The following is a 21700-nucleotide window of genomic DNA, read 5'->3' as shown; positions in this document are numbered from 1 at the left end:
AGTTCACTTTCTTCCGCTGCCATTAGAAAGCAAGCTCCTAAGGAACACGGAGCGTGCTTGCCTTGTTCCCTGGGCCACCCCAAGTCTAGGTTAGTGTTCCTGTGGCCCAGACCTCCATCAAGAGTGAATGGTGCTGAATGCCTGGGGTGTCAGAGGTGCTGGGTGGGGGGGAGGTGTGTACACATGGGAGAGGCCCATCACAGGGTGTGTGTGTGTGTGTGTGTGTGTGTGTGTGTGTGTGTGTGTGTGTGTACATGGGAGAGGCCTGGCACAGGGTATCTGGTGTGTGTGTGTATATATGGGAGAGGCCTGATATGGTGTGTGTGTGCATGGGAGAGGCCTGATATAGGGTGTGTGTGTGTGTGTGTGTGTGTGTGTGTGTGTGTACACTGAGAAGGCAAGTGAAGGGTGTGCCACAGTGACTTTGGAAACTATTTGTAGAGTGACAGTCCCTCCCAGGGAAACTTGAAATAAGTTCCCTTGTAGGGCAGCAGGGCAGCCACAGAATTGGCTGTCGAGGGGCGGTCCCAGGCTCCCCTCCGTCCCGCCCCCCAGGCTCAGGCCGGGCTGGCCAGCGTGGCGGAGGGAGGGCGCAGGCCCCAGCACTGGGGAAAGTTTGTCCGCCGCTGCTACAACAGGGATTTGACCAGGGCTTGCCGGGGGGCCCAGAGCCCAGCCCGTACCTCTTGCTAGCTATGGGTAAGTCGGGGCTCCGGAGCTCCAGGCTCGGGGAGCTGCAGGCCTGGGCCTCCCGGGACCCCGCGGAGGGCAAAGCGCTCCTCCCTCCCTTCGTCCATCTGTCAATCCGCCTTCCTGGGGAGTGGCCTGGCCTCAGGGAGCCCCCAGGAGTTCCCGTGAGACGATTCTGCAGATAGGGCTTGGAATGGTTCTGCAGACAGGGTCGCTTTGGGGTGCTGAGGCTGCCGGGGAGTGGGGTGGGGGTGGGGGGGTGAGGGTGGGGGTGGGGGGTGAGGGTGGGGCGTGGGGCATCTGGGAAGACTGCGGATCTGCAGACTGGGTCTTGCGCCCAAGGAGCCAAGCCAGCCAGCAGGTTGCTAAGCACCTCAGTGCTGGGTACTGCACTAGGTCAGGGCACTGACAGGTACGGGTTCCACAGAACTCCTGTGCTGGGTTTGACTTCAGTGAGAGGAGGCAGGTCCACCAACGCATGTCTTTGCCACCTCAGGGACCCAAGATTTCTGTTAACTTGTCTGGATACAAACACTCAAAACGGAGAGTCAGTTCCTCACTCTTCGGTGGGCATATAGTTCAAGACACACACACACACACACACACACACACACACACACACACACACACACACACACACACGGGCTGGGACACCGTGAACAAGAGAGACTGTGCTCTCAGTCTTGGAGGTGAGGAGCTGGGGGAATAGGTAGTGAACAAGATGTGGTGGAACATACAGGGGTAGGAAGGCCGGGAGCTGTGTTCCTTGGGTAGCTCAGGGGGCTAAGGTAGACCCGAAACCTTACCCAGAAGTGGATTTCGCTGAGCCCTGGGGGACCAGCTTCCAGGTGGCAGGAACATACAGTGAGGTCCAAGCCAGGAGCCAGCAGCTCGGTGGATAAGGGGAGGGGGCTGGGTGGTGAGTAGGGGGCAGATTGTGCAGGGCTCTGAGGGCTGTGAAGAAAAGTTCGGATGTCATTCCAAATGATGGGGGAAGCTGGAGGTTTTAAGCTGCAGTAGTGAATGGGGCAACTTGAATTGCCCGTTAAAACCCTAGCTGGGCTGTTCAGTGAGAGCCATAGCAGCTAATACTGGTTGGGATATGGCTAGTATCCCATTTGTAGATAATGAGGTTCAGAGCGGTCCATTCTCTGACAGCCATGGCAGAGAATAAACATCCTCATTCTAAAAGGGAGGAACAGGGGATTAGCAAGGAAAAATTGGGCCAAAGCAAGACTCGAACCCAGAAAGGCAATTAGTAGTTCTTGGAGATCCAGGCCTGGCATCTGGGACTCATGGTGTCATGAGCTTCCATGGGCTTGAACAGCCTTGTCTCCAGCAACTGAGAGACTAAAGGCCTCTGCCTGAGCTGGCTCCTCTGTGGCTTTTCCTTGGTGTATGGTCCACATTTCTGGTACCTCTAGCTTCCTGGGGTTTCCACACCAACATTCTGCCATCAGCTCCAGGGGCAGCAGGGTCCCCTGGGACCCACGGCTGCAGTGGCCTCAGAGACCCTGGCCAGCTGATCATGGTGATATAAACCCTGAGGAAACCACCTCCTAGGTAGTTCTGGGCCAACCCCCAGGGGCTCTCAGTACCCCGAGGAAAGCCTTTTAATTAAGTTTCTAGCTTTGTTGCTTCTGTGGCTGGGACTCGGTGGCTTTCTGAGGTGCCCACAAAGCCTCCTACCTGTCGTCCCAATACAGTGTGCTTGGCTTACTTTCTAATGGTGTGACTCTTCAGAGACCTTGCCTTCCTCAGCTCCCGCTTTACACAGGCTTCTCAGACTGGACGGCTCTGCTCTTGCTCACAACTCTTACTGTTAGCCTGGCAAAAAGCAGCTGGCAACCGCTGTGTCCTAGCCTGAATGCCAGACTCCTTGAATTCCTCTAACAACCAGCTTAATATTAAAATTTTGTTTTGTTTTGTTTTTCGAGACAGGGTTTCTCTATATAGCTTTGCGCCTTTCCTGGATCTCCCTCCATAGGCTGGCCTCGAACTCACAAAGATCCGCCTGCCTCTGCCTCCCGAGTGCTGGGATTAAAGGCGTGCGCCACCACCGCCGCCCAGCCTAAAAATATTAATATTAAAAATCACTTCTAAAAAATCCTCTCTGTGTGTGTGTGTGTGTGGAGAGAGAGAGAGAGAGAGAGAGAGAGAGAGAGAGAGAGAGAGAGAGAGAGAGAGAGAGAGAGGATGTGCGTAGATAGGTAAGAAGAGGAATACCGGAGTACACGTGCCGTGCTGTGAATATGGAGGTCAGAGAACAAACAGCCGTTGGTATTCCGTTCTCTTTCCTCCTTGTTGAGAGAGGGTCTCTGGTTATTTTTGTGAGCTCCAGGATTGCTGCCCCCAAGCCTCTGGGTGACACTACTCTTTCTGCCCCCCACCTTGCCAGAGGAGTGCTGCATTACAGATGTGACAGCCTCATCTGGCTGTCTGCAGGCTCTGGGATTCAGACTCCTGCTGTCAGGTCTGCTCAGGATGCACTTTTACCTCCTGGACCTTCTCACTGGGCCTAAAATATGACATTTAAATTTAGCTTCCCACGGACTCTCAGGCTGTGGACAGATTGTACATGAATTCTCTGTTGGAATGTAACAGATGGCCTCTAGTCCAATTCTGAATAGGATTTTAATTCCTGTTTGAAGTCTCACAGGCCTGGCCATCACTGTCTGTATTCTTGTTGGTGCTCTGGTCTTCCGAGTTCCTACTGGACACACTCATTAAGCCCTGATGATAGCATTCTTGGGACTCTCTAGTCATATCTCTGAACTCTTTCAAAACCCTCACAAAAACCAGGTCCATAGGTCTAAGAACCATGTGGGCAGGTACGACCACAGCAACAATCCCACTTCTGGTACCAGTTTCCTGTATTAGTCACTTTCCGTGACTGCAAATGAAATACCCAAGAGAATATCTTGAAAGTAGGCAAAGTATTTTTTACTTCACATTTGAGAGTGTTTGGTTTTGTTTACTGCCTCCAAATAGGTCCCACATCCTAATGTTTCCAGAACCTTCCCAAATAATACCATCAGCTGGGGCTCAAGTCCCCCTATAACATGAGCTTTTTGTGGGGACAATTCATGTATAAGCTGTAACAGTCACCTCATGAATCTTGACAGAACCTCTGAGAGTGAACTCCAGGGACCAAGGGAGGAGAGGATAGTGGGGCCAGGCAGCAATTTTGGGGTGATGAATGGCAGGATGTTGGGTAAGGGTAAGGAAGAGGTGGAAATCGGGATGAGTTTTCCACCATGAACGTTTGCCTCCGCATAAAAATTGACTGACGGCTGGGAAGAGGCGGGACGGAGAGACCAGGACCAAATCCTACCACACAAGCGTCTGTTAACTGGAGTGCCTACCACTCGGCTTCAGCTTTGGGGAAGGCTCCTCCCCTTTCCTCTCATGAGTTTATTCCCTCGACGGTAATTCCGAAGTGCACCTCATAAAGTTGTGGAGAGACTCAAATGAGTTATTAAGCTTGGTGATCAAAGCCGTGCCGGGACCAGAGACTGCTCTCCGTAAATCTGGCTAATCACATTACCAACGTTCTCCTTGGGTCTGGAGTGGGGGGTGGGAGTGACAGATGCTGCTGGCTGCTCCTAGATGCTTCCAGAAAAATCTATGTTTAAATGTATGACTTAAACCTAAGAATGATCTGTACAACTCCAATGCCAATGTGGCAGTCACCAAACACATGAGTTATTAAGATTATTATTATTAATAATAAAAGGAATTTTCTTCTGAAGGTCATGGGCACTAAGAGACTATTTTTCTAAGTAAATTAATGGAAATGAAACCTGAGGCATTCCATCACATTAGCTGCCATTCAAGTGCCCAGTTGTTTACACACACACACACACACACACACACACACACACACACACACACACACACACTCGCAGCTGGTTACTTCCATGTGTAATAGGGCAGGTGCAGAAGTTTCTGTGTTCTAGAACATTCCCTTAGACAGCACTGCTGTTGGATGACAAGAAATGGATCTGTGGTGTGTGTGTGTGTGTGTGTGTGTGTGTGTGTGTGTGTGTGTGTGTAAATAGCAGCCCCAAACTTGACCCATGTGTGAAACAATGCTTGAAGAAGCAGCATCTTGCATGAGTAGGGGGCAGAGTGGGCAGTGTGGTTGATACATTTAAGTTGATCTTTGCAAAGCAGGAACTCTCAGGCTGATCTGGAAAGCATCCAGTTCTAACTGGTTAGGGTCACGTGATCTGGAAACGGGGATCTGAAGATGGGATGCCCCTGCACGTCTAAAGGAAGGAACCTCCCCACCTTGAGGGCGCATGAGCTGAGGGATCGTGGCTGACAGACACTGGGTCACTGCTCTGTGGTTTTCTCCAGTGTCCGCTCACAGTCCCTTTATAATCCCCACTGTCTGTGTGTCTGTCTCTTTCTCACCCTGTGCAAACCCTCAAGGCGTAGTGGATTCTCCCACTCCCTCCCCATTTCATTAACATCTGCTTTTAAATTCATGAATTCCACGTCTTCCTTGGGGCTGTTTCATTCGCAATTTTGCTAGTTTCCTTACTTGAAGATGTAATTTATTGTGGGTTATTTTGGGGCCTCTGATAAAAATCACCTGGCTGCCTCTTTGACTTCATCCCACAGTCTTGGGCATGTGGCCCTTCTGTTCCCTGTAGGTGGCTATTTTTATCTTCTTCCTCCTCTGCTGGTCTTCTGTGTTCTCCTCCTGCCTTAACCTATGGCCTGCTGGGTCACGGCCTATTTAATGTCTCATAGGAACACATAGTTTCATGATTTTTCTCCCTGAGACAGGGTTTCTCTGTGTAGCCCTGGCTGTCCTGGAACTCACTCCGTAGACCAGGCTGGCCTCAAACTCACAGAGGCTGACTCTGCCTCTTGAGTCAGTGCTGGGACTAAAGGTATGAGCCACCACCACGGCCGGGCTTAGTTTCCTGATTCTTAAGGAGGGAAGTAACTGGTCAGATGTGCACCCTGATTACCACCAACTGATTTTCCTGTCCTTGGCAGTGTTGAGGCTAGACCCCAGGGCTTCATTCACCGTAGGTAAGCACTCTACCTCTGAACTGAAATACCTCTGCACTCCCAGGCCCACACAGTGCTCTCTAGACATCCTTGTCATCCAAACACTCTCTATCGAAGCCGGGCCAAGTGGCATGAACCCGTAGTCCCAACTACTTGGAAAGCTAAGACAAAGTGATCTTTTGAGCCCAGAAGTTTGAGGCCAGTCTGGGCATCATGGAGAGTCCTCAGAGAGAGTAAGAGATTGATCTAGTGTCACACAATTGGTGAACTATGACAATAGAGTTTTCTCTTGTGACTGTCTAACGTATTGTCCTGACCTCATTACTATGTATGTTAAAGCGACTTTGCATTCCCCTTCAATCCCCCCAACGTAAAGGAAAAAAACAAAAACAAAACAGGAGCTGGACAGTGGTGGTGCATGTCTTTAATCCCAGCACTCAGGAGGCAGAGGCAGGCGGTTCTCTGTGAGTTCGAGGCCAGCCTGATCTACAGAGTGAGTTCCAGGCCAGCCAGGGTTGTTATATAGAGAAACTCTGTCTTGAAAAAACCAAAAAAGAAAAAAAGAAAAGAGTAACTAGACGTTGAGAGGGCTCTACCACTTCCCTCAGCAACTTCGGAAAGCATTGAAATCAACTGTTTAAAAATTAGACCACCAAGTACCTTACTCCCTGTGTAAGCTATGGAAGGCTTGTGCTCCCTAAGAATGAGATTCCTCATTGTCCTGCTGACCCAAGGAATCCCTCCCGAACTGGCCCTTGTCAGCCTCTGCCACCTCAAGTCTCCCCTCACTCACCCTTGCTGGACTCCAGCCTCTCCACCATTGCAGATCAGCCCAGAGCCCCAAAGCTCTCCAACCCCACCTTAGCTCCACCCCTACTGTGTGACCTTGAGAATGGTTGTTTTTGGGTTTTTTTTTTTAACCTCTCTGTTCTGCTCGGATGATGCTGATGATGGTAGAGGGTTGCTGTGAGAGTTCATTGAGGGAAGCCAAGCACAGCTTTCACAACAGTCTGGTCCTCTGTGAGGGAAAGGAGGAGGCAGAGTAGACAAGTCTGTCTGGATGGATGGGTGGGTGGATGGATGGACGGATGGATGGGTGGATGGGTGGATGGGTGGATGGGTGGATGGATGGATGGGTGGGTGGATGGGTGGATGGATGGATGGATGGGTGGATGGATGGATGGGTGGATGGATGGATGGGTGGATGGATGGATGGGTGGGTGGATGGATGGATGAATGGATGGGTGGGTGGGTAGATGGGTGGGTGGATGGGTGGGTGGATGGGTGGGTGGATGGATGGATGGATGGGTGGGTGGGTGGATGGATGGATGAATGGATGGGTGGGTGGGTGGATGGGTGGGTGGATGGGTGGGTGGATGGATGGATGGATGGATGGGTGGGTGGATGAATGGATGGATGGATGGGTGGGTGGATGGATGGATGGATGGATGGATGGACGGACGGGTGGATGGATGGATAGATATGTGAGTTGATGGAAGAGAGAAAGGAGGGAGAGGAAGTAAAGGGAAGGGAAGTAGTTGACTGATCAGATGTCTATATGTATAGGTAGACGGGTGGAGAGAGGGAGGGTGTAAAAAGAGACAGGCGGAGTAAATAGATGTCTGTCTAGATGGCTAGAGGGATGGAAAGCTAAGTAGTGTGTCAATGGAAGGAAGGGAAGGAGGAAGGGTAGAAGGAGGGAGGGAGGGGGAGAGGGAGGAAGGAAGGGCAGGCAGCGGGATAGATGGAGGGTTGGCACACAGAAGGGAGGGTGTGATGCACAGGCCCTCCGGTGAGGGAGGGTGTGATGCACAGACTCCAGCCCCGTCATTTTTGTTTTCCAGGCCATCGCCCACCTGTCCTCCTGCTCTGTGCCTCTGTGTCCCTGCTGGGTGGCCTGACCTTTGGCTATGAACTGGCGGTCATATCCGGTGCCCTGCTACCACTACAGCTGGACTTCGGGCTGAGTTGCCTGGAGCAGGAGCTCCTGGTGGGCAGTCTGCTCTTGGGGGCGCTCCTCGCTTCCCTGGTGGGGGGCTTCCTCATTGACTGCTATGGCAGGAGACGGGCCATCCTGGGGAGCAATGTGGTGCTGCTGGCTGGCAGCCTGATTCTGGGTCTGGCCGGCTCGCTACCCTGGCTGCTCCTGGGCCGCTCATCCGTCGGCTTCGCCATCTCACTGTCTTCCATGGCTTGCTGTATCTACGTCTCAGAGCTGGTGGGGCCGCGGCAGCGGGGGGTTCTGGTGTCCCTCTATGAGGTGGGCATCACTGTGGGCATCCTGTTTTCTTATGCTCTCAACTATGTGCTGGCTGGCAGCCCTTGGGGCTGGAGGCACATGTTTGGCTGGGCAGCTGCACCTGCTCTGTTGCAATCGCTCGGCCTCCTCCTCCTCCCCGCTGATGCACAGGGCACAGCAGCCCACCAAGACCTCATCCCGCTCCAGGGAGGGGAGGCCAGCAAACCCGGCCTGGGGAAGCCACGGTACACCTTTCTGGACCTCTTCAAGACCCTGGACAGCATGCGGAGCCGGACTGTAGTGGGACTGGGACTGGTGCTATTCCAGCAGCTAACAGGACAGCCCAATGTGCTGTATTATGCCTCCACCATCTTCAGCTCTGTGGGCTTCCATGGAGGCTCCTCAGCTGTGCTGGCTTCTGTGGGGCTTGGTACGGTGAAGGTGGCTGCCACCCTGACCGCCACGGGGCTGGTGGACCGTGCAGGCCGTAGGGCCCTTCTGCTTTCTGGGTGTGCTCTCATGGCCTTGTCTGTCAGTGGCATAGGCCTGGTCAGCTTTGCTGTGTCTCTGGACTCAGGCCCCAGTTGCTTGGCCACATCCAACGCCACTCGGCAGGTGGACCTGCCTCAAAGCTCAGGTCTGCTGAAGGGTTCATCTCCACCACCAGTACTACGAACCGGTGGGGACCAAGGACAACTGGTCCTGCCAGCCACTGAGGGGACCAAGCCCCATCCAGTCACCACAGTGTCCCTGGGACCAGCTCTTAATGCCGCCTCCCCGGTTTCCCCGGGTCCCATCCTGGAGCATACTCTGCTATGTTGGTCTGCACTGGTTTGCATGATGGTTTATGTGAGTGCCTTCTCCTTTGGATTTGGACCAGGTAGGCGGTAAATCCAGAGCCTTCAGTCCCTTTTAGTGGGCCTTCTCAGTCTCGGGAAACTCAAACTTCAATGGTGGGTGACTGAGGCTTCGGGGTTCCTTATATCAAGGGTTTCCTCCAGAGCTGAAGCCTACACGTGCAAGTTTTTAAGGCTCCCCACACCCATCACCAAATTTTAAACCAGGTCTCTTCAGTCTTGGATCTATCCCTAAGTGACTCCATCAGAAGAGCTTTATCTAAAAGGAGTCAGATAAAAACCAGACAAGCCAGTTTGCCTAGGACCCTTCTGTTCTGGGCTGGCACTGAACGTCTCGTGTCCCAGGAACTTGAGGCTGTGGCCACTCACGGGATTCTCACAGGGGCTTGGGGTGTGCAGCTGAGGGCCTCTGGGGCAGGAATGTGGCGCAGGGCTCAGATAACGAGGACAGGAGGCAGCCTGTCCAGTTCACGGGTGCCCACAAACGCTCTTGCTCTCGCCCCAGTGACCTGGCTGGTCCTCAGTGAGATTTATCCAGCGGAGATCCGTGGGAGGGCCTTCGCCTTCTGCAGCAGCTTCAACTGGGCGGCCAACCTCCTCATCAGCCTTTCCTTCCTCGACCTCATCGGTGAGTACTCCGGCCTCAGCCCAGGCCACATCCATCTGGACCTGGGGACAGTTTTCACCAGAGCCAAAGCTCCCAAACTGGCTGGGTCACAGCAGCGTGAGACCTGATACAGCCCAGCTTGTGAACCAGAAGGGAATTTTCCATCTCCAGCCACCTCCTGAGTGAGTGGGGTGGGTGGCCTTGGACAGAACCAGTCGTGGGTTTCCCATCTCAGGGACTGACCTTGACTCTTTCTCAGCTGTTCACAGTCATTCCTGCCTCATGGTATAAAGGTGGCTGCCTGCTGGGCGGTGGTGGCGCACGCCTTTAATCCCAGCACTCGGGAGGCAGAGCCAGGAGGATCTCTATGAGTTTGAGGCCAGCCTGGTCCACAGAGCAAGATCCAGGACAGGCTCCAAAGCTACACAGAGAAACCCTGTCTCCAAAAAACGAGAAAAACAATTTATTCTTTGCCAGGCGGTGGTGGCGCACGCCTTTAATCCCAGCACTCGGGAGGCAGAGCCAGGCAGATCTCTGTGAGTTCGAGGCCAGCCTGGGCTACCAAGTGAGTTCCAGGAAAGGCGCAAAGCTACACAGAGAAATCCTGTCTCGAAAAAAAACAAAACAAAACAAAACAAAAAAAAAAGGTGGCCGCCAGCAGGCCTCTAGTGCAGCCTGAGTCCCGGGCCCAGCCCTCATTGGCTCAACAAGATCACCTGTCCCTCCCAGAACCAATGGCTGGTACTATTCTGATGTCCAGGGCTCCTTTAAGTCTGGACAGCTCTTAGGACGGGGTTACTTTTCTACTCCCCATGGCCAAGTGTTTCCATGTCTAGCCCTTGAGGCTGTGGGGACATTTTGGAGAAGTCACTCACATGGCGGTCTCCCAGCCTTCCTTCTCCCTGATGCCCCTGTCCCCAGACATTTTTGTGTGGGGTGGATGACCAAGACAGAAGGGGGAGGGAAGGAGAGAGGGGAGGGAGAGAAGGGAGGGAGGGGAGAGAGGAGAGACTCATCGTGAGTCCTGCCCTACCCTCACCCCCATTTCACAGATGAGGAAATGTATAATTCCCAAGTCCAGCCAGTTGTCAGAGGACTGGAGCCTGGCCCTCCAAACCAGCCCAGGGTAGATCCCACCGCTCAGGGAAGCTGACAGAAGGGTGGTCTTGGCTGCCAGGGAGAAAGGCACCCACACAGAACCTGACAGCCCCCTCTACAGAGTCGCTTCCTTCAAGCCCCCTCTCTATTGGGGAAATTATTAAAGCCACTCCACGTAGTTAAAAGGGAGGTTTTTTAGTGGGGTAACTTACAAGTGAAGGGATTGGTTACAGGGTCTGGGAAAGGTGCAGTCCGGCAGTGTTCTCTGGAGAACTCTGCTCGGTCTACCTCCAGTGTTCAGGGTCCAGGAACCAAGAGAGCCTGCACATCTGGATCTCGGGTGTTCAGCGTCCTCTCTCAGCCCCGCCTTGTAGATGTGACCGGTACCAAAGCCTCGATGGGGGTTGGAACTTCCAGGTCAAAGCTACACCTCTCCCTGTCATGGGCCCCCTGACTTTAGAGGCCTCTGGTGACATCACTGATGTGGTCCTTAGCCTTGGGTAGAGCCCTCCCCTCTGGGCCGGAGCAGTGGTTCCTATCTTCCTCCTCTCCTGGATCAGATACACAGAGTCACCCTTTGTGGCCTTCTGGAGCAGAAGCTCTGCAGCCACCATTGCCATGGCTGGTCCCTGCAGCTAGCCACACCTCCACTCAAGTGTTCTGACTCCGAGGGACCTCTCCCTCCGTACAAGTTGCCCTTACCGTGTTGGTGGCCTCAGCCTCGGTGACAGCCAGAGCCTTGGCAGGCATTCTGCAAACCGGCCGTCCCCGGCCCTTGCAAGGGTGAACTTGAACTGTTGGTTCTGTACCTTGGACCTGTTGGTAGCCTGGGCCTCAAGAGCAGGGTGCTCAGCTCCAGGCCCACACTCTCAACATTGTGTCCCCAGGTGCCATCGGCTTGGCCTGGACCTTCCTGATCTATGGGCTGACTGCCGTCCTGGGCCTGGCCTTCATCTACTTGCTTGTTCCGGAGACTAAAGGGCAGTCACTGGCCGAGATAGAGCAGCAGTTTCAGAAGAACAGGTACGTGGTGGCTGGGGCTGGGGCCGGGGACAGAGCCGCAAACGTGGGCCCTTCAGGACCTCAGGGTCCTCTTCCTCTTGCCAGGTGCTCACATCTCCTCCTGCCTTGCTGCCATTGTCCCCAGGCCATTTTCCTTCAGCTGTTTTGTGCCATCTGACAGTGACTCTGCATTGTCCTAAAGGCTGCACTCGTGTGTGTGTGTGTGTGTGTGTGTGTGTGTGTGCATGTGTGTGTGTGTGTGTAGTGAAGGGATCCAACTGGGCTTTGCATGTGGAGCCAAGCATTCTAGCCCTGAGCTACATTCTGCTTTTGAGACGGGATGCTGCCATATAGTCCACCACATTAACTTAGGGCTTGCTGTGGAGTTTAAACCGACCTCATACTTGCAAGCTTCCTGCCACCATGCCAGGCTCTGACAGGAATTGAGAATTAATTACAAACCCCCAGAGTATTGGAATCTTAACACCACCGAATCTTAGACTCCTGGGCTTTAGCTGAGGGCTTAGTCCGTGTTCCACCAGGTGTTTACACTAAGTCCTTGCATTGATGTTCCAGGCAGGGTTTGAGGCCTTTGGGGATGCAGCAGAGGTCAAGAATGACCAGGTGCTGTCCTCAATGAATTGCTGTTCAAGTTGGGAAGGGGCAGAAAATAAGTCAGCAGACCACTGAAGAGGAGTGGTCTAAACGGATGATATTTAATGAGAAGAAACATGAAGCCGCATATCTTGCTGGGAGGCCAGACTAGCACAGAGAGAGCCAGAGGATCAGGGTTGTGGCTCAGTTAGAGCGAGGACCTTTCTGAGCAGCGGCGACTTCCGTCAGTGAGGAGGGGAGGCAGCCACGTCAAGATGAGGGGAGGGGCATCCTAGGTGGGGGAAGAAGCTGGTGCAAAGACCCTGAGGTGGCATCCTGTCTGACTCGGGCAAGGAACAAGAGATCCCTCACGTGGGACTGGAAGAGGGAGGGAGGAGGGTGGAAGGTCAGAGCAGCCAGATGGAGTTAGACCACTTCCGGTCTGGAGGTCACAAACAGGATTTCAGAGTCTTAGCACCCTGGGAGAAAAGAGGGGGGACAGGCGCCCCACGGGATGCTGCAGTGATGAGAAAATACCCTAACCTTTCTTACAGTCCAGGTTCCTTGCTGCCTGTTCTATTTCTGGGATGGCCTGGAGGGTTTTTTTAAAGTCATTGTAATATTGAGCCAGCCTGCCGCTGAGAGGAACAGGTAGGGGTGGGGTGAGGGGATAGGGCTGACCTCCCAGAGACAGAAAATACCTTAGCCCATGTGGGCGTAGTGCAGCTCCTTTAGCTAGGGTGTTGGTGTTTGGGTTGTTGACCAGAGGTGTATTTAGAATTCCCCGGGTACATGGTGACCCTGCTTGCAGAGGTTGGGGGTGTCCTGTGGCATCCAGTGCTTTTATCCTGGGTCCTGGAACAGTGGTAGGCACACCCCAGCCATCAGTGACCCAGCTCTATGAATGAGTGAAATGGCGTTCAGGGCAGCCCGTGACTGAGCTGATACCTGCCTGAGTGGGGGTGGGGGTGGGAGTGGGGGGGGAACAGGTGACTTCAGAGCTGGGAGGGGGAGGGAGAATGTTCTGGGAGAAGGGAAGAGCAAGGCCCTGGCTGGAGTGATGGCCATTCTGGTGTTTGAGAGAGTCACAGGAGGCCAGTGTGACTGTGATGTTAGGCTGAGCATTACACAGATCCTCACAGGGACATGAAAGGGTGTGGCTTGGAGTTTGGAAAGGGCACCATGGCTGGGATGGAGACCCCACAAGCCTGGAGGAGCTGCCCAGGCTGGAGAACGGGGTATGCATGTTAGGAAGGAATCAGGAAGGGGTGGGACAGGGTGGGGGCCGTGATGTCCTTTGCTTCCTGTCCAGGGAAGGCCGCAGGCCTGCTGCTCTCTGATCCTTGGTTTCCTTGGCAGGTTCCCTCTGCGCTATGGCCACAGGCAGAATCCCAGCAGTATCCAGTACCACCGCCTGGAGGTCTCCTCAGCCTCCTGAGGCCCCTGTCTGCTTCGAAGGTGCTGGCACATTGGTTTCTGCAGCTCCAGCTCCCTGCCTACCGGGGCCTGGAACTCATGATCCAGGTTTCCTTCTGTAGTGGCCCTGCCCCAAAGGGTGCCTCTTGCCGGGGTGAGAGATGAACCCTCTACTCTTCGTTTTGAGTGTGAGACTCCAGGGACTCGGGAAGATCCGGCCCCATGCCTCAGTTTCCCTGTGGAGTTGGCTTGTCTGCAATGTTTATAATGACATCCTCTGTGGTGTCTCCACCAAGGGCTTCTCAGATGACCCGGGAAGGAAGTGTCTTCCGCCGCCAGCCCTGAGCCAGGAGAGATCGCAAGTCTCTGCCTTCCTTGTCCACTTGCCAGGGTCTTAGTGATCGGGAGCCTGTTTGGGTCACTCCCTTCCTCTTACCCAGGATATTTATCGGGCCCTGGGACTCTAACTGAGGACAAGAGGCTGTTGCTAGGATGGCTTTATGACCCTGGCCTCAGTTTCCTCCACGTGTCGCACAGAAGCCTAGACTAGGCTGCTCCTAAGTCTCAGAGCAGGGACATTAAACACTCAGCGAGGGCTCTGTCACCTCACATGGTCCTGGGACAGAAGCTTTGTTAGTAGAGAGTGTACCTAGATTGGAGAGTCAGGAATGCAAGAGCTGGTCCCCATCATGTGACAAGTGCCAGGGTAGGGCAGGGAGCTTTGAAGGAAGGAAGAAAGGGGTTGGAGGGACTCACCCAAGTGTTGGTGGTTGTGGCTTCTACTTTGGGTGCTATTGACAACCTCAAGCCTCAATCTTTCCATCTGCAGAATGGGCAGAGTTGTGCCCCTCAGAATATATTGACTTCCCCCATCTCCTTCAGGAGGGTCTTTAGTGAGCTCTGGGGGCTTCTGCCCACTGTGTTACACAGGACACCTCCTTTGGGGCATTGTAAGGAGTCAGTCAGCTGGAGTCCAGCAAGTGGCTGAGGTCAGAGGTCGCATAAAGAGGACGTTGATAGAGTTGGTTCCTGGACACTGGGTAGCTGGCCTCACTGGCACTGTAAGTCACACCCTTTTGGTTCCCAAGCCTGGCCCGGTGACCTTGCTCTTCTTCTAGATACTTCATTTATAGCCAGTGGTGTGCCGGATTCAGCTTGTGCCGGCTGCCTCCTCAGGGCCGACGGCCACACAGTCAAGACTTCCGCAAACTGGTTGCTAAGCACTGCCATTATTTAAAAAATTAATTTATAGTAAGCAATTGATGCAATTCTAATAGTCAGTACTCAGACTTCATCATCTTCCACCAGGTGTGGTAGCACACGCCTGTGACTCCAGCACTCAGAAGACTGAGGCAGGAGGATTGAGCGCTCTGGGCCAGTCTGGTTTTAAACCTTGTCCCACTAAATAAATAGGTAAATAAAAAAGGCAAACCTCTGTTGCACCTAATTTCTCCCTCCTCCTTGCCGCTGGATCGTCCTCATGTGTGTCTGATGGAGATGGAGGGAGGTTCTGTGCGCTTTGCTGCTTCTGCATTCAATGCCGTCACAGTAAGCGCCTGGGCGCGTCTTTGCCTTCCAGAGGCCAGGGAACACTGCAGACTGGTCTATTGTCTGGGTGATTTTTCTGGAGATGAGAGCTGCTGGGTCAAGGGTTAAGGCGCCTCTGGGATCAGTGCAGGTCATCAGGCTTGCGTGCTGAATGCCTCCACCTGCTGAGCCACTTCGACACAGAGCTTCGCAGTCTCTCCTTTGGTGGGCTGGGGTCTCGAGACAGGGTTTCTCTGTGTAGCCTGGCTGTCCTGGAACTCACTCTGTAGACCAGGCTGGCCTCAAACTCATGGACATCCACCTGCCTCTGTCTCCTGAGTGCTGCTAGCTTCCTAGTTTGTGTGTGTGTGTGTGTGTGTGTGTGTGTGTGTGTGTGTGTGTGTGTGTGTGTGTGTGGTTAACTTTCTTTTTTATTTATTCTTTGTGTCTTTCACATCATGCATCCTGATCCCACCCACCTCCCGTTCCCTCACATTTGCCCTCTGCCCCTTCCTCCCCTACCCCCTGCAAATAAAACAAAATAAAATTTAAGATAAAAAAGAAAAGAAAAGGAAGAAAGGAAAAATCTCATCATGGAAGCTGCAGTGTGACACAGTGAGTCACGCAGTAAACGTTTATCCATAGACTTCTACACGCAGGCGTTCATTGCAAAGAGTTATTGGTTTGGTTTGAGGCCCCGGTCTCTGCCACACCATAGACACTGGGCCCTCACTGAAGCTCTTCCTGGACATCCGATTGCTGCCCTGTGTTGTGGAGATCCTGTAGCCCTGGTTCCCCGGGATACCTCCTCCCCAACCTGTGCTCCAGCAGACCATAGATGGGGTGGACCAATACTTAACCCTGGCTCTGGGGCTGGGTAGTTGCAGGGTTGGGCAGCCTGCCAGCTCTCCCTGTCTTCACACCAGGGGGCGCTGTCCAGCATTGCTCTGGCTAGTTCACCCCTTGCAGTGATGAGCAAGGGGGAGGGGCAGTTCTCCCACTTTCACATCCTGCTCTTATGACCCCAGGGCCAGCTCTTCCACCTGCGATGAGCAGGGGAGGACATTGCTCTCCGTCCCATGCTGCCACATGACAGATGAGTGATGGGGTCAGCTCTCCCATACTCAAACTTCGGGGCTGGCTCACCCATGCCTCCACCGACAGGGTTGTTGTGGAATATTAGTTTATGATGTGTTACATTTGTTTGTGCTGTGGAATATTTGTTTAATGATGCAAAGATGTGTTGCGTTCTTTTATGTTGCATTTGTTTAACTCTGTAAAGCCTGTCTAAAACACCTGATTGGTCTAATAAGGAGCTAAACAGCCAATAGCTAGGCAGGAGCAAGAAATGGGCGGGGCCAGGAGGCAGAGAGACTAAATGGAAGGAGAAATCTAGGGAAGAGAGCAAGAAGTGATAAAAGGGGAGGAGGATGCCAGGGAACAGCCATCCAGCCACGCAACCAGCTACGGAGTAAGAAGAAAAGAAAATATATAGAATAGAGAAAGGTAAAAGCTCAGAGGCAAAAGGTAGATGGGAGAATTAAAGAAAAGCTAGTTAGAAACAAGCCATGCTAAGGCTGGTCATTCATAAGTAAGAATAATCTCCGTGTATTTATTTGGGAGCTGGGTGGTGGGCCCCCAGAGAGTAAAACACACACACACACACACACACACACACACACACACACACACACACACACACACAAGGTCAGCTCTACTGTGCTGCCCAGGTGAGGTGCTGGGTCCCAAGTACTGCAGCTGGTAATGGGGAGGGTCAGCTCCCTGGCCTGCCACAGTGGGAGGGGGGGCATCTCTCCCTCAGTCTCACCACCGTATGGCCTGCTGTCCCACTCCTAACCCCCAGGGGCTATCTCAGCCATGCCTCTGCCACCAAGGTCCACTCTGCTGTGCTGCCCAGGTGAGCAGCAGGGCCCGATCTCCTGAGTGCCGCAGCTGGTAAGGGGGAGGGTCAGCTCCCTCATCTGTCACAGGCGGCAAGGAGCAAGGGGTAACGGGTTTCCTAGTTCTTAAAGCACAGGCTTTAATGATTTAGATTTCAAATGTATCTTACTTGTTTAAAAAAAAAGTGAATTCACAGATAACTATAATTCTCCCTTAAAGAGAGCTGGCCGGGAAGGGCCTGCATCCTGCAATCTGCCTCTCCTTAACCATGCGATTCACTCCAGATCTACCCTACCATTCCAACATTTCACCTTCAAAATGAAAGAAAATCCTTCTAGCTGTAGTAATCTCAAGGCAGTGAGACCGGGAGTGTTGGAGGGACAGGGGAGGTTGTAACTCCCTATCCAAACCTTCTAGCTTGTATCTATGTTCATGTGACTCCTACAAAAAAAATCTTTTAACAATGCTTTAAAATATTGTGTTTGTGCGTGTGTGCATGTGTGCATGTGCGTGTGCATGTGTGCATGTGCGTGTGCGTGTGCGTGTGCGTGTGCGTGTGTGTGTGTGTGTGTGTGTGTGTGTGCTGGTCCCGTGGGAGCCAGAAGAGGGCATCAGTTTCCTGGAGCTGGAGTTACAGATGGTTGTGAGCCACCTGGTGTGGGTGGGAACTGAACCTGGGTCTTTTGAAAGAGCAGGAAGAGCTCTTGGTTGCTGAGCCATCTCTCCAGCCCCCCAAATCTTTCTTTAACACTTTCAGAAACATTGAAAACTCTACACTTAAATGCTAAGGACTACCCACATCCTATGTGTTACAGAGAAAGTTTTTATGTCTGTTCACTTCCTCCATTGTCTGTGGTGATAAATCAAGCCAGTTAAAAATGAAGACAGAAGAGCCAGTGTGGTGGCACATGCCTTTAATCCCAACAGTCTAGAGGAAGAGACAGATAGGTCTCTGTGAGTTCTAGGATAGCCTGGTCTACACAGTGAGGAAAAAAATCGTAAGAATAAAGAGAAATAACACATCCTTCCTCCTTTTTGTTATCTTTGTTTGTTTGTTTGCTTTTCAATACAGGGTTTCTCTACGTAGCCATGGCTGTCCTAGAACTCACTCTGTAGACCAGGCTGGCCCCAAACTCACCGAGATTCACCAGCCTCTGCTGCTTGAGTGCTGGGATTAAAGGTGTGCACCCCCATGCCCAGTTTCCTGTGACGCTGAGTTCAGAAATCCCATGTCCTGGCCAAGGTCAGGAGCAGAGTCAGCAATTTCTCCCATCGTCTGGCTGTGTCTTGACTTTGGCTTGTGTAGAAACTGGAGTCATGTGTGCCAAGTCAACATTCCAGTTTTCCTGGCGAAGAAGTCCGAGTCTGCCAGTGGAAACAATGTTTTCATTTTCGTTCTCATCCTCATCTCTGCTTTTCTTTCCTCTACAAATGCATCTCCCCTGCACTCAGCCCTGTGAAGTTGCTAAGTTCTTCCAGACATGGGGCCCAGACGCTACCCTCAATCTCTGGTTTTGACAGTCGAGGCTGGTGGTTACTGAGATATGATCCGAAACACTGTCTCTTGGGCCATCTGTCAATCAGATGTCAACTTCTAGGGAGGGAGAACTTGGCAACTGTGCTGAACTTGGGTACCACAGTTCATTGCCATCTGCTGGGACTGAATGGGCTTCGAGCTGGGCCCAAAACAAGTTGCTGTGACATCCTTGATGGTTAAACCGAATCTCATCAGCACCTCACTGCTTTTACTAACATCGTAGGCTCCAAGCAGTACTTCAAGCTCTCCCACACTGGGCACCAAGGGCCCTGTTAACTTTCCTGATTCCATCAGTGAGTTAATTTTTGAAGGTGATTTAATCTGAAACATGAACAAAACCCTAAGATTTTCACCCAGGAGATCTTGTTCCATGGCAAGTGGGTCAACAGGAAAGATCAGCCTGGGTCAGTGTGCTTTTCCTTGGCATGAGGCTGTTCACGGGGCCATGAGTTCTACCTACTGAAGAGCAGAGTCAGAAGGATGCAAACATACTTGCTAAGATTTGGGATCGCTTCTCCCCTGACTACCCACTCTCCAGTTTGCCTGCAGGTCCCAGACAGCCCAGGGCTGACACCTGCTTGGGTTTGTCACTCTTCGGGGCAGCATTCCGCTGGGACTGTCAGCTGCCCCAGAGCCAACTGCTTCTAAAGGTTCAGAACCAGTCTCTGGAGGAAACACACATTTTGGCCCAATCAGATCAGTAATCCATGGTGCTGCAGAGGCTGAGCAGGTACTGTCTCTAAAACTTAGAATTTTCCAAAATGGGTTGGTTTCACATGACCAAATTCTCTTGTCTTATCTGGGTAGAAACTGTGGGTAAATGCAATCTCTCTCTCTCTCTCTCTCTCTCTATATATATATATATATATATATATATATATATATATATATATATATATATACATCCCCTGAGCCTTGACTCTTTTTTTTTTTTTTTTTTTTTTTGGTTTTTCGAGACAGGGTTTCTCTGTGTAGCTTTGTGCCTTTCCTGAATCTCACTCCGTAGACCAGGCTGGCCTCAATCTCACAAAGATCCGCCTGCCTCTGCCTCCCGAATGTTGAGATTAAAGGTCTATGCCACCATGGCCCGTCAAGCCTTGGCTCTTTAACCACAGTCCTGGAGCTCTGGCTCTCATCCTCCACTCTTCATAGTTGCTCTCCTCCATACGCTCTGGTTGCCCATGGCCTCTCCCCTTCTGGATACTTCTGCCACAGTTTGTCCTTGCTTCTTGCAATTTCTCCATCACTCCTTGGAACTCTTAGCAGTTTCCTTGCTGACCTGGAAGTCCTGGGGCTTGACTCATTTTCCAGCACCCAGCCTGCCCTGCCAGTGGTAAATACCAAACATAGACAAAAGTCCTTCTGAGATAAGCCTTTATTGGGCCTGATGCTTCAACACTAGGCAGGTAGTGTGTGGTAGGGAAGCCTCCCCATCACTCAAGGAGACTGAGAAGCAGGCTGCTTACAGAGCTGGAAAGGGGGTATGGCACAGCTGTGCAGGATTCGAATTCCATCAAGCTCAGCCTTGCTTGTGCATGGCATCCCTTCTACAAGATCGATAGTTGTACCATTCACGGCTGTCCTGTTGGTTTGCTTTTGTTTTTCCAACTTGACACAAACCTAGACATATTTGGAGAGGGAATCTTAGTTGAGAAAATGCTTCCATAAGATTGGCTTGTACACAAGTCTGTGTAGTATGGTCTTGATTAATGATTGCTGTGAGAGGGTTCTTATAGGACCCACATGGTCTTGGGTTCTATAAGAAGTCAAGCTGAGCAAGCCATGGGGAGCAAACCAGTAAGCAGTGTTCCCTATGTCTTCCCCTTCAGTTCCTGCCTCTAGGTTCCTGCCTTGAGTTCCTGCCCTGCCTTCCTTGGATGATGGACTGGGATGTGGAAGTGTAAGGCAAAGAAACCCTTTCCTCTCCAAGTTGCCTTTGATCATGGTGGGTCATTGCAGCAATAGAAACCCTGACTAAGACGACATCTTCACATGGAACCAGTCACAGGGTTTGTGTGGAGTCCCTGGGGAGGTACAGCCTGCCAGCCCCGAGTGAGGCCAGCTACGGGGCGAGCAGACACATCTGGAGTCCACTGAGACTGTTCTACACTGGGTGGAGCTGTTCAAAGCCAGCACAGTCATGAAGCAGCCATGACTGGAGCGAGGCCACCAGATGAAGGGGTGTGGCTTGCAGCAACTGTGCTGACAGTGGTCTTTGCAGCTGGAGTGGAGCTGTCCCAGAATGATCAGGGAGCCTTTAAAACAGCTACAGGGCAGTCTGACTGGTTGTCAATGACGAGGTTGCTCAAGGCAAGCAGGCACACGGGGAGGGTCTGTCAGCTGTCCTTCAAGGGGCCAAATAGCTCGTTCATAAGAAAAACATGCAGGAAAGGATGTTTGCAATACAGACCTGTGAGTAAGCAGTTGTGCTATTTCAGTGTGAGACGTCATCACCAACACCCCAGGGAGTGCCCTCCACACCTATCTCACGGATGCTGATCTGTGAGGGCACACAGGGGAGTCTCCTCATCCTTGGCTTTAATAAAGAGTAGGAATGCCTCTGCACCTTTGGGCTGGAGGTGTGGGTGACAGGAAACATGCAGCACCCCAAGTGCAAGCAGCCATTGTTCTCAGTGTTTCCAGCCTCTGCAGGGCAGCGTTGAGCTAAAGCTCTCAAAGTCATCCACCCACCCACCCACCCAAACAACCATCCATCCATCCACCCACCTACCCACCCATTTATCTATCCACCCACCCATCCATCCATCCATCCATCCACCCACCCACCCAAACAACCATCCATCCATCCACCCACCCACCCACCCATTTATCCATCCACCCACCCATCTACCCATCCATCCATCCATCCATCCATCCATCCATCCATCCACCCACCCATCCATCTATCCATCCATCCATCCATCCATCCATCCACCCACCTACCCACTCATTTATCCACCCACCCACCCATTTATCCATCCACCCACCCATCTACCCATCCATCCATCCATCCATCCATCCATCCATCCATCCATCCATCCATCCATCTACCCACTCATTTATCCACCCACCCACCTACCCACTCATTTATCCACCCACCCATCCACCCACCCACCCATCCATCCATCCATCCATCCATCCATCCATCCATCCACCCACCCACCCATTTATCCATCCACCCACCCATCTACCCATCCACCCAT

The 21700-nt window shown here is 52.4% G+C and overlaps 1 protein-coding gene across 1 annotated transcript; it reads left to right on the top strand.

The window, feature by feature from the left end:
- Nucleotides 1–524: 524 nt before the first annotated feature.
- Nucleotides 525–14545, top strand: Slc2a10 (solute carrier family 2 member 10). The gene is made up of 5 exons (XM_006991130.4): nucleotides 525–699; nucleotides 7563–8837; nucleotides 9320–9442; nucleotides 11407–11542; nucleotides 13475–14545. The coding sequence occupies exons 1-5, from the start codon at nucleotides 696–698 to the stop codon at nucleotides 13551–13553; spliced, it is 1617 nt and encodes a 538-aa protein (XP_006991192.1). The 5' UTR covers nucleotides 525–695; the 3' UTR covers nucleotides 13554–14545.
- Nucleotides 14546–21700: the final 7155 nt, after the last annotated feature.

Source organism: Peromyscus maniculatus, chromosome 4, assembly GCF_049852395.1.
Source record: "Peromyscus maniculatus bairdii isolate BWxNUB_F1_BW_parent chromosome 4, HU_Pman_BW_mat_3.1, whole genome shotgun sequence".
Taxonomy (NCBI): Eukaryota; Metazoa; Chordata; class Mammalia; order Rodentia; family Cricetidae; genus Peromyscus; species Peromyscus maniculatus.
The sequence above is the reverse complement of the archived record's forward strand: the minus strand, read 5'-3'. Positions and strand labels throughout refer to the sequence as shown.

What these genes read in the sequence shown, in the direction of transcription:
- Slc2a10 (XM_006991130.4), top strand. An exon ending in CTCCTTTGGATTTGGACCAG is followed by an intron (nt 8,838 to 9,319) that starts GTAGGCGGTAAA and finishes CTCTCGCCCCAG; the next exon opens with TGACCTGGCTGGTCCTCAGT. An exon ending in CAGCAGTTTCAGAAGAACAG is followed by an intron (nt 11,543 to 13,474) that starts GTACGTGGTGGC and finishes TTTCCTTGGCAG; the next exon opens with GTTCCCTCTGCGCTATGGCC.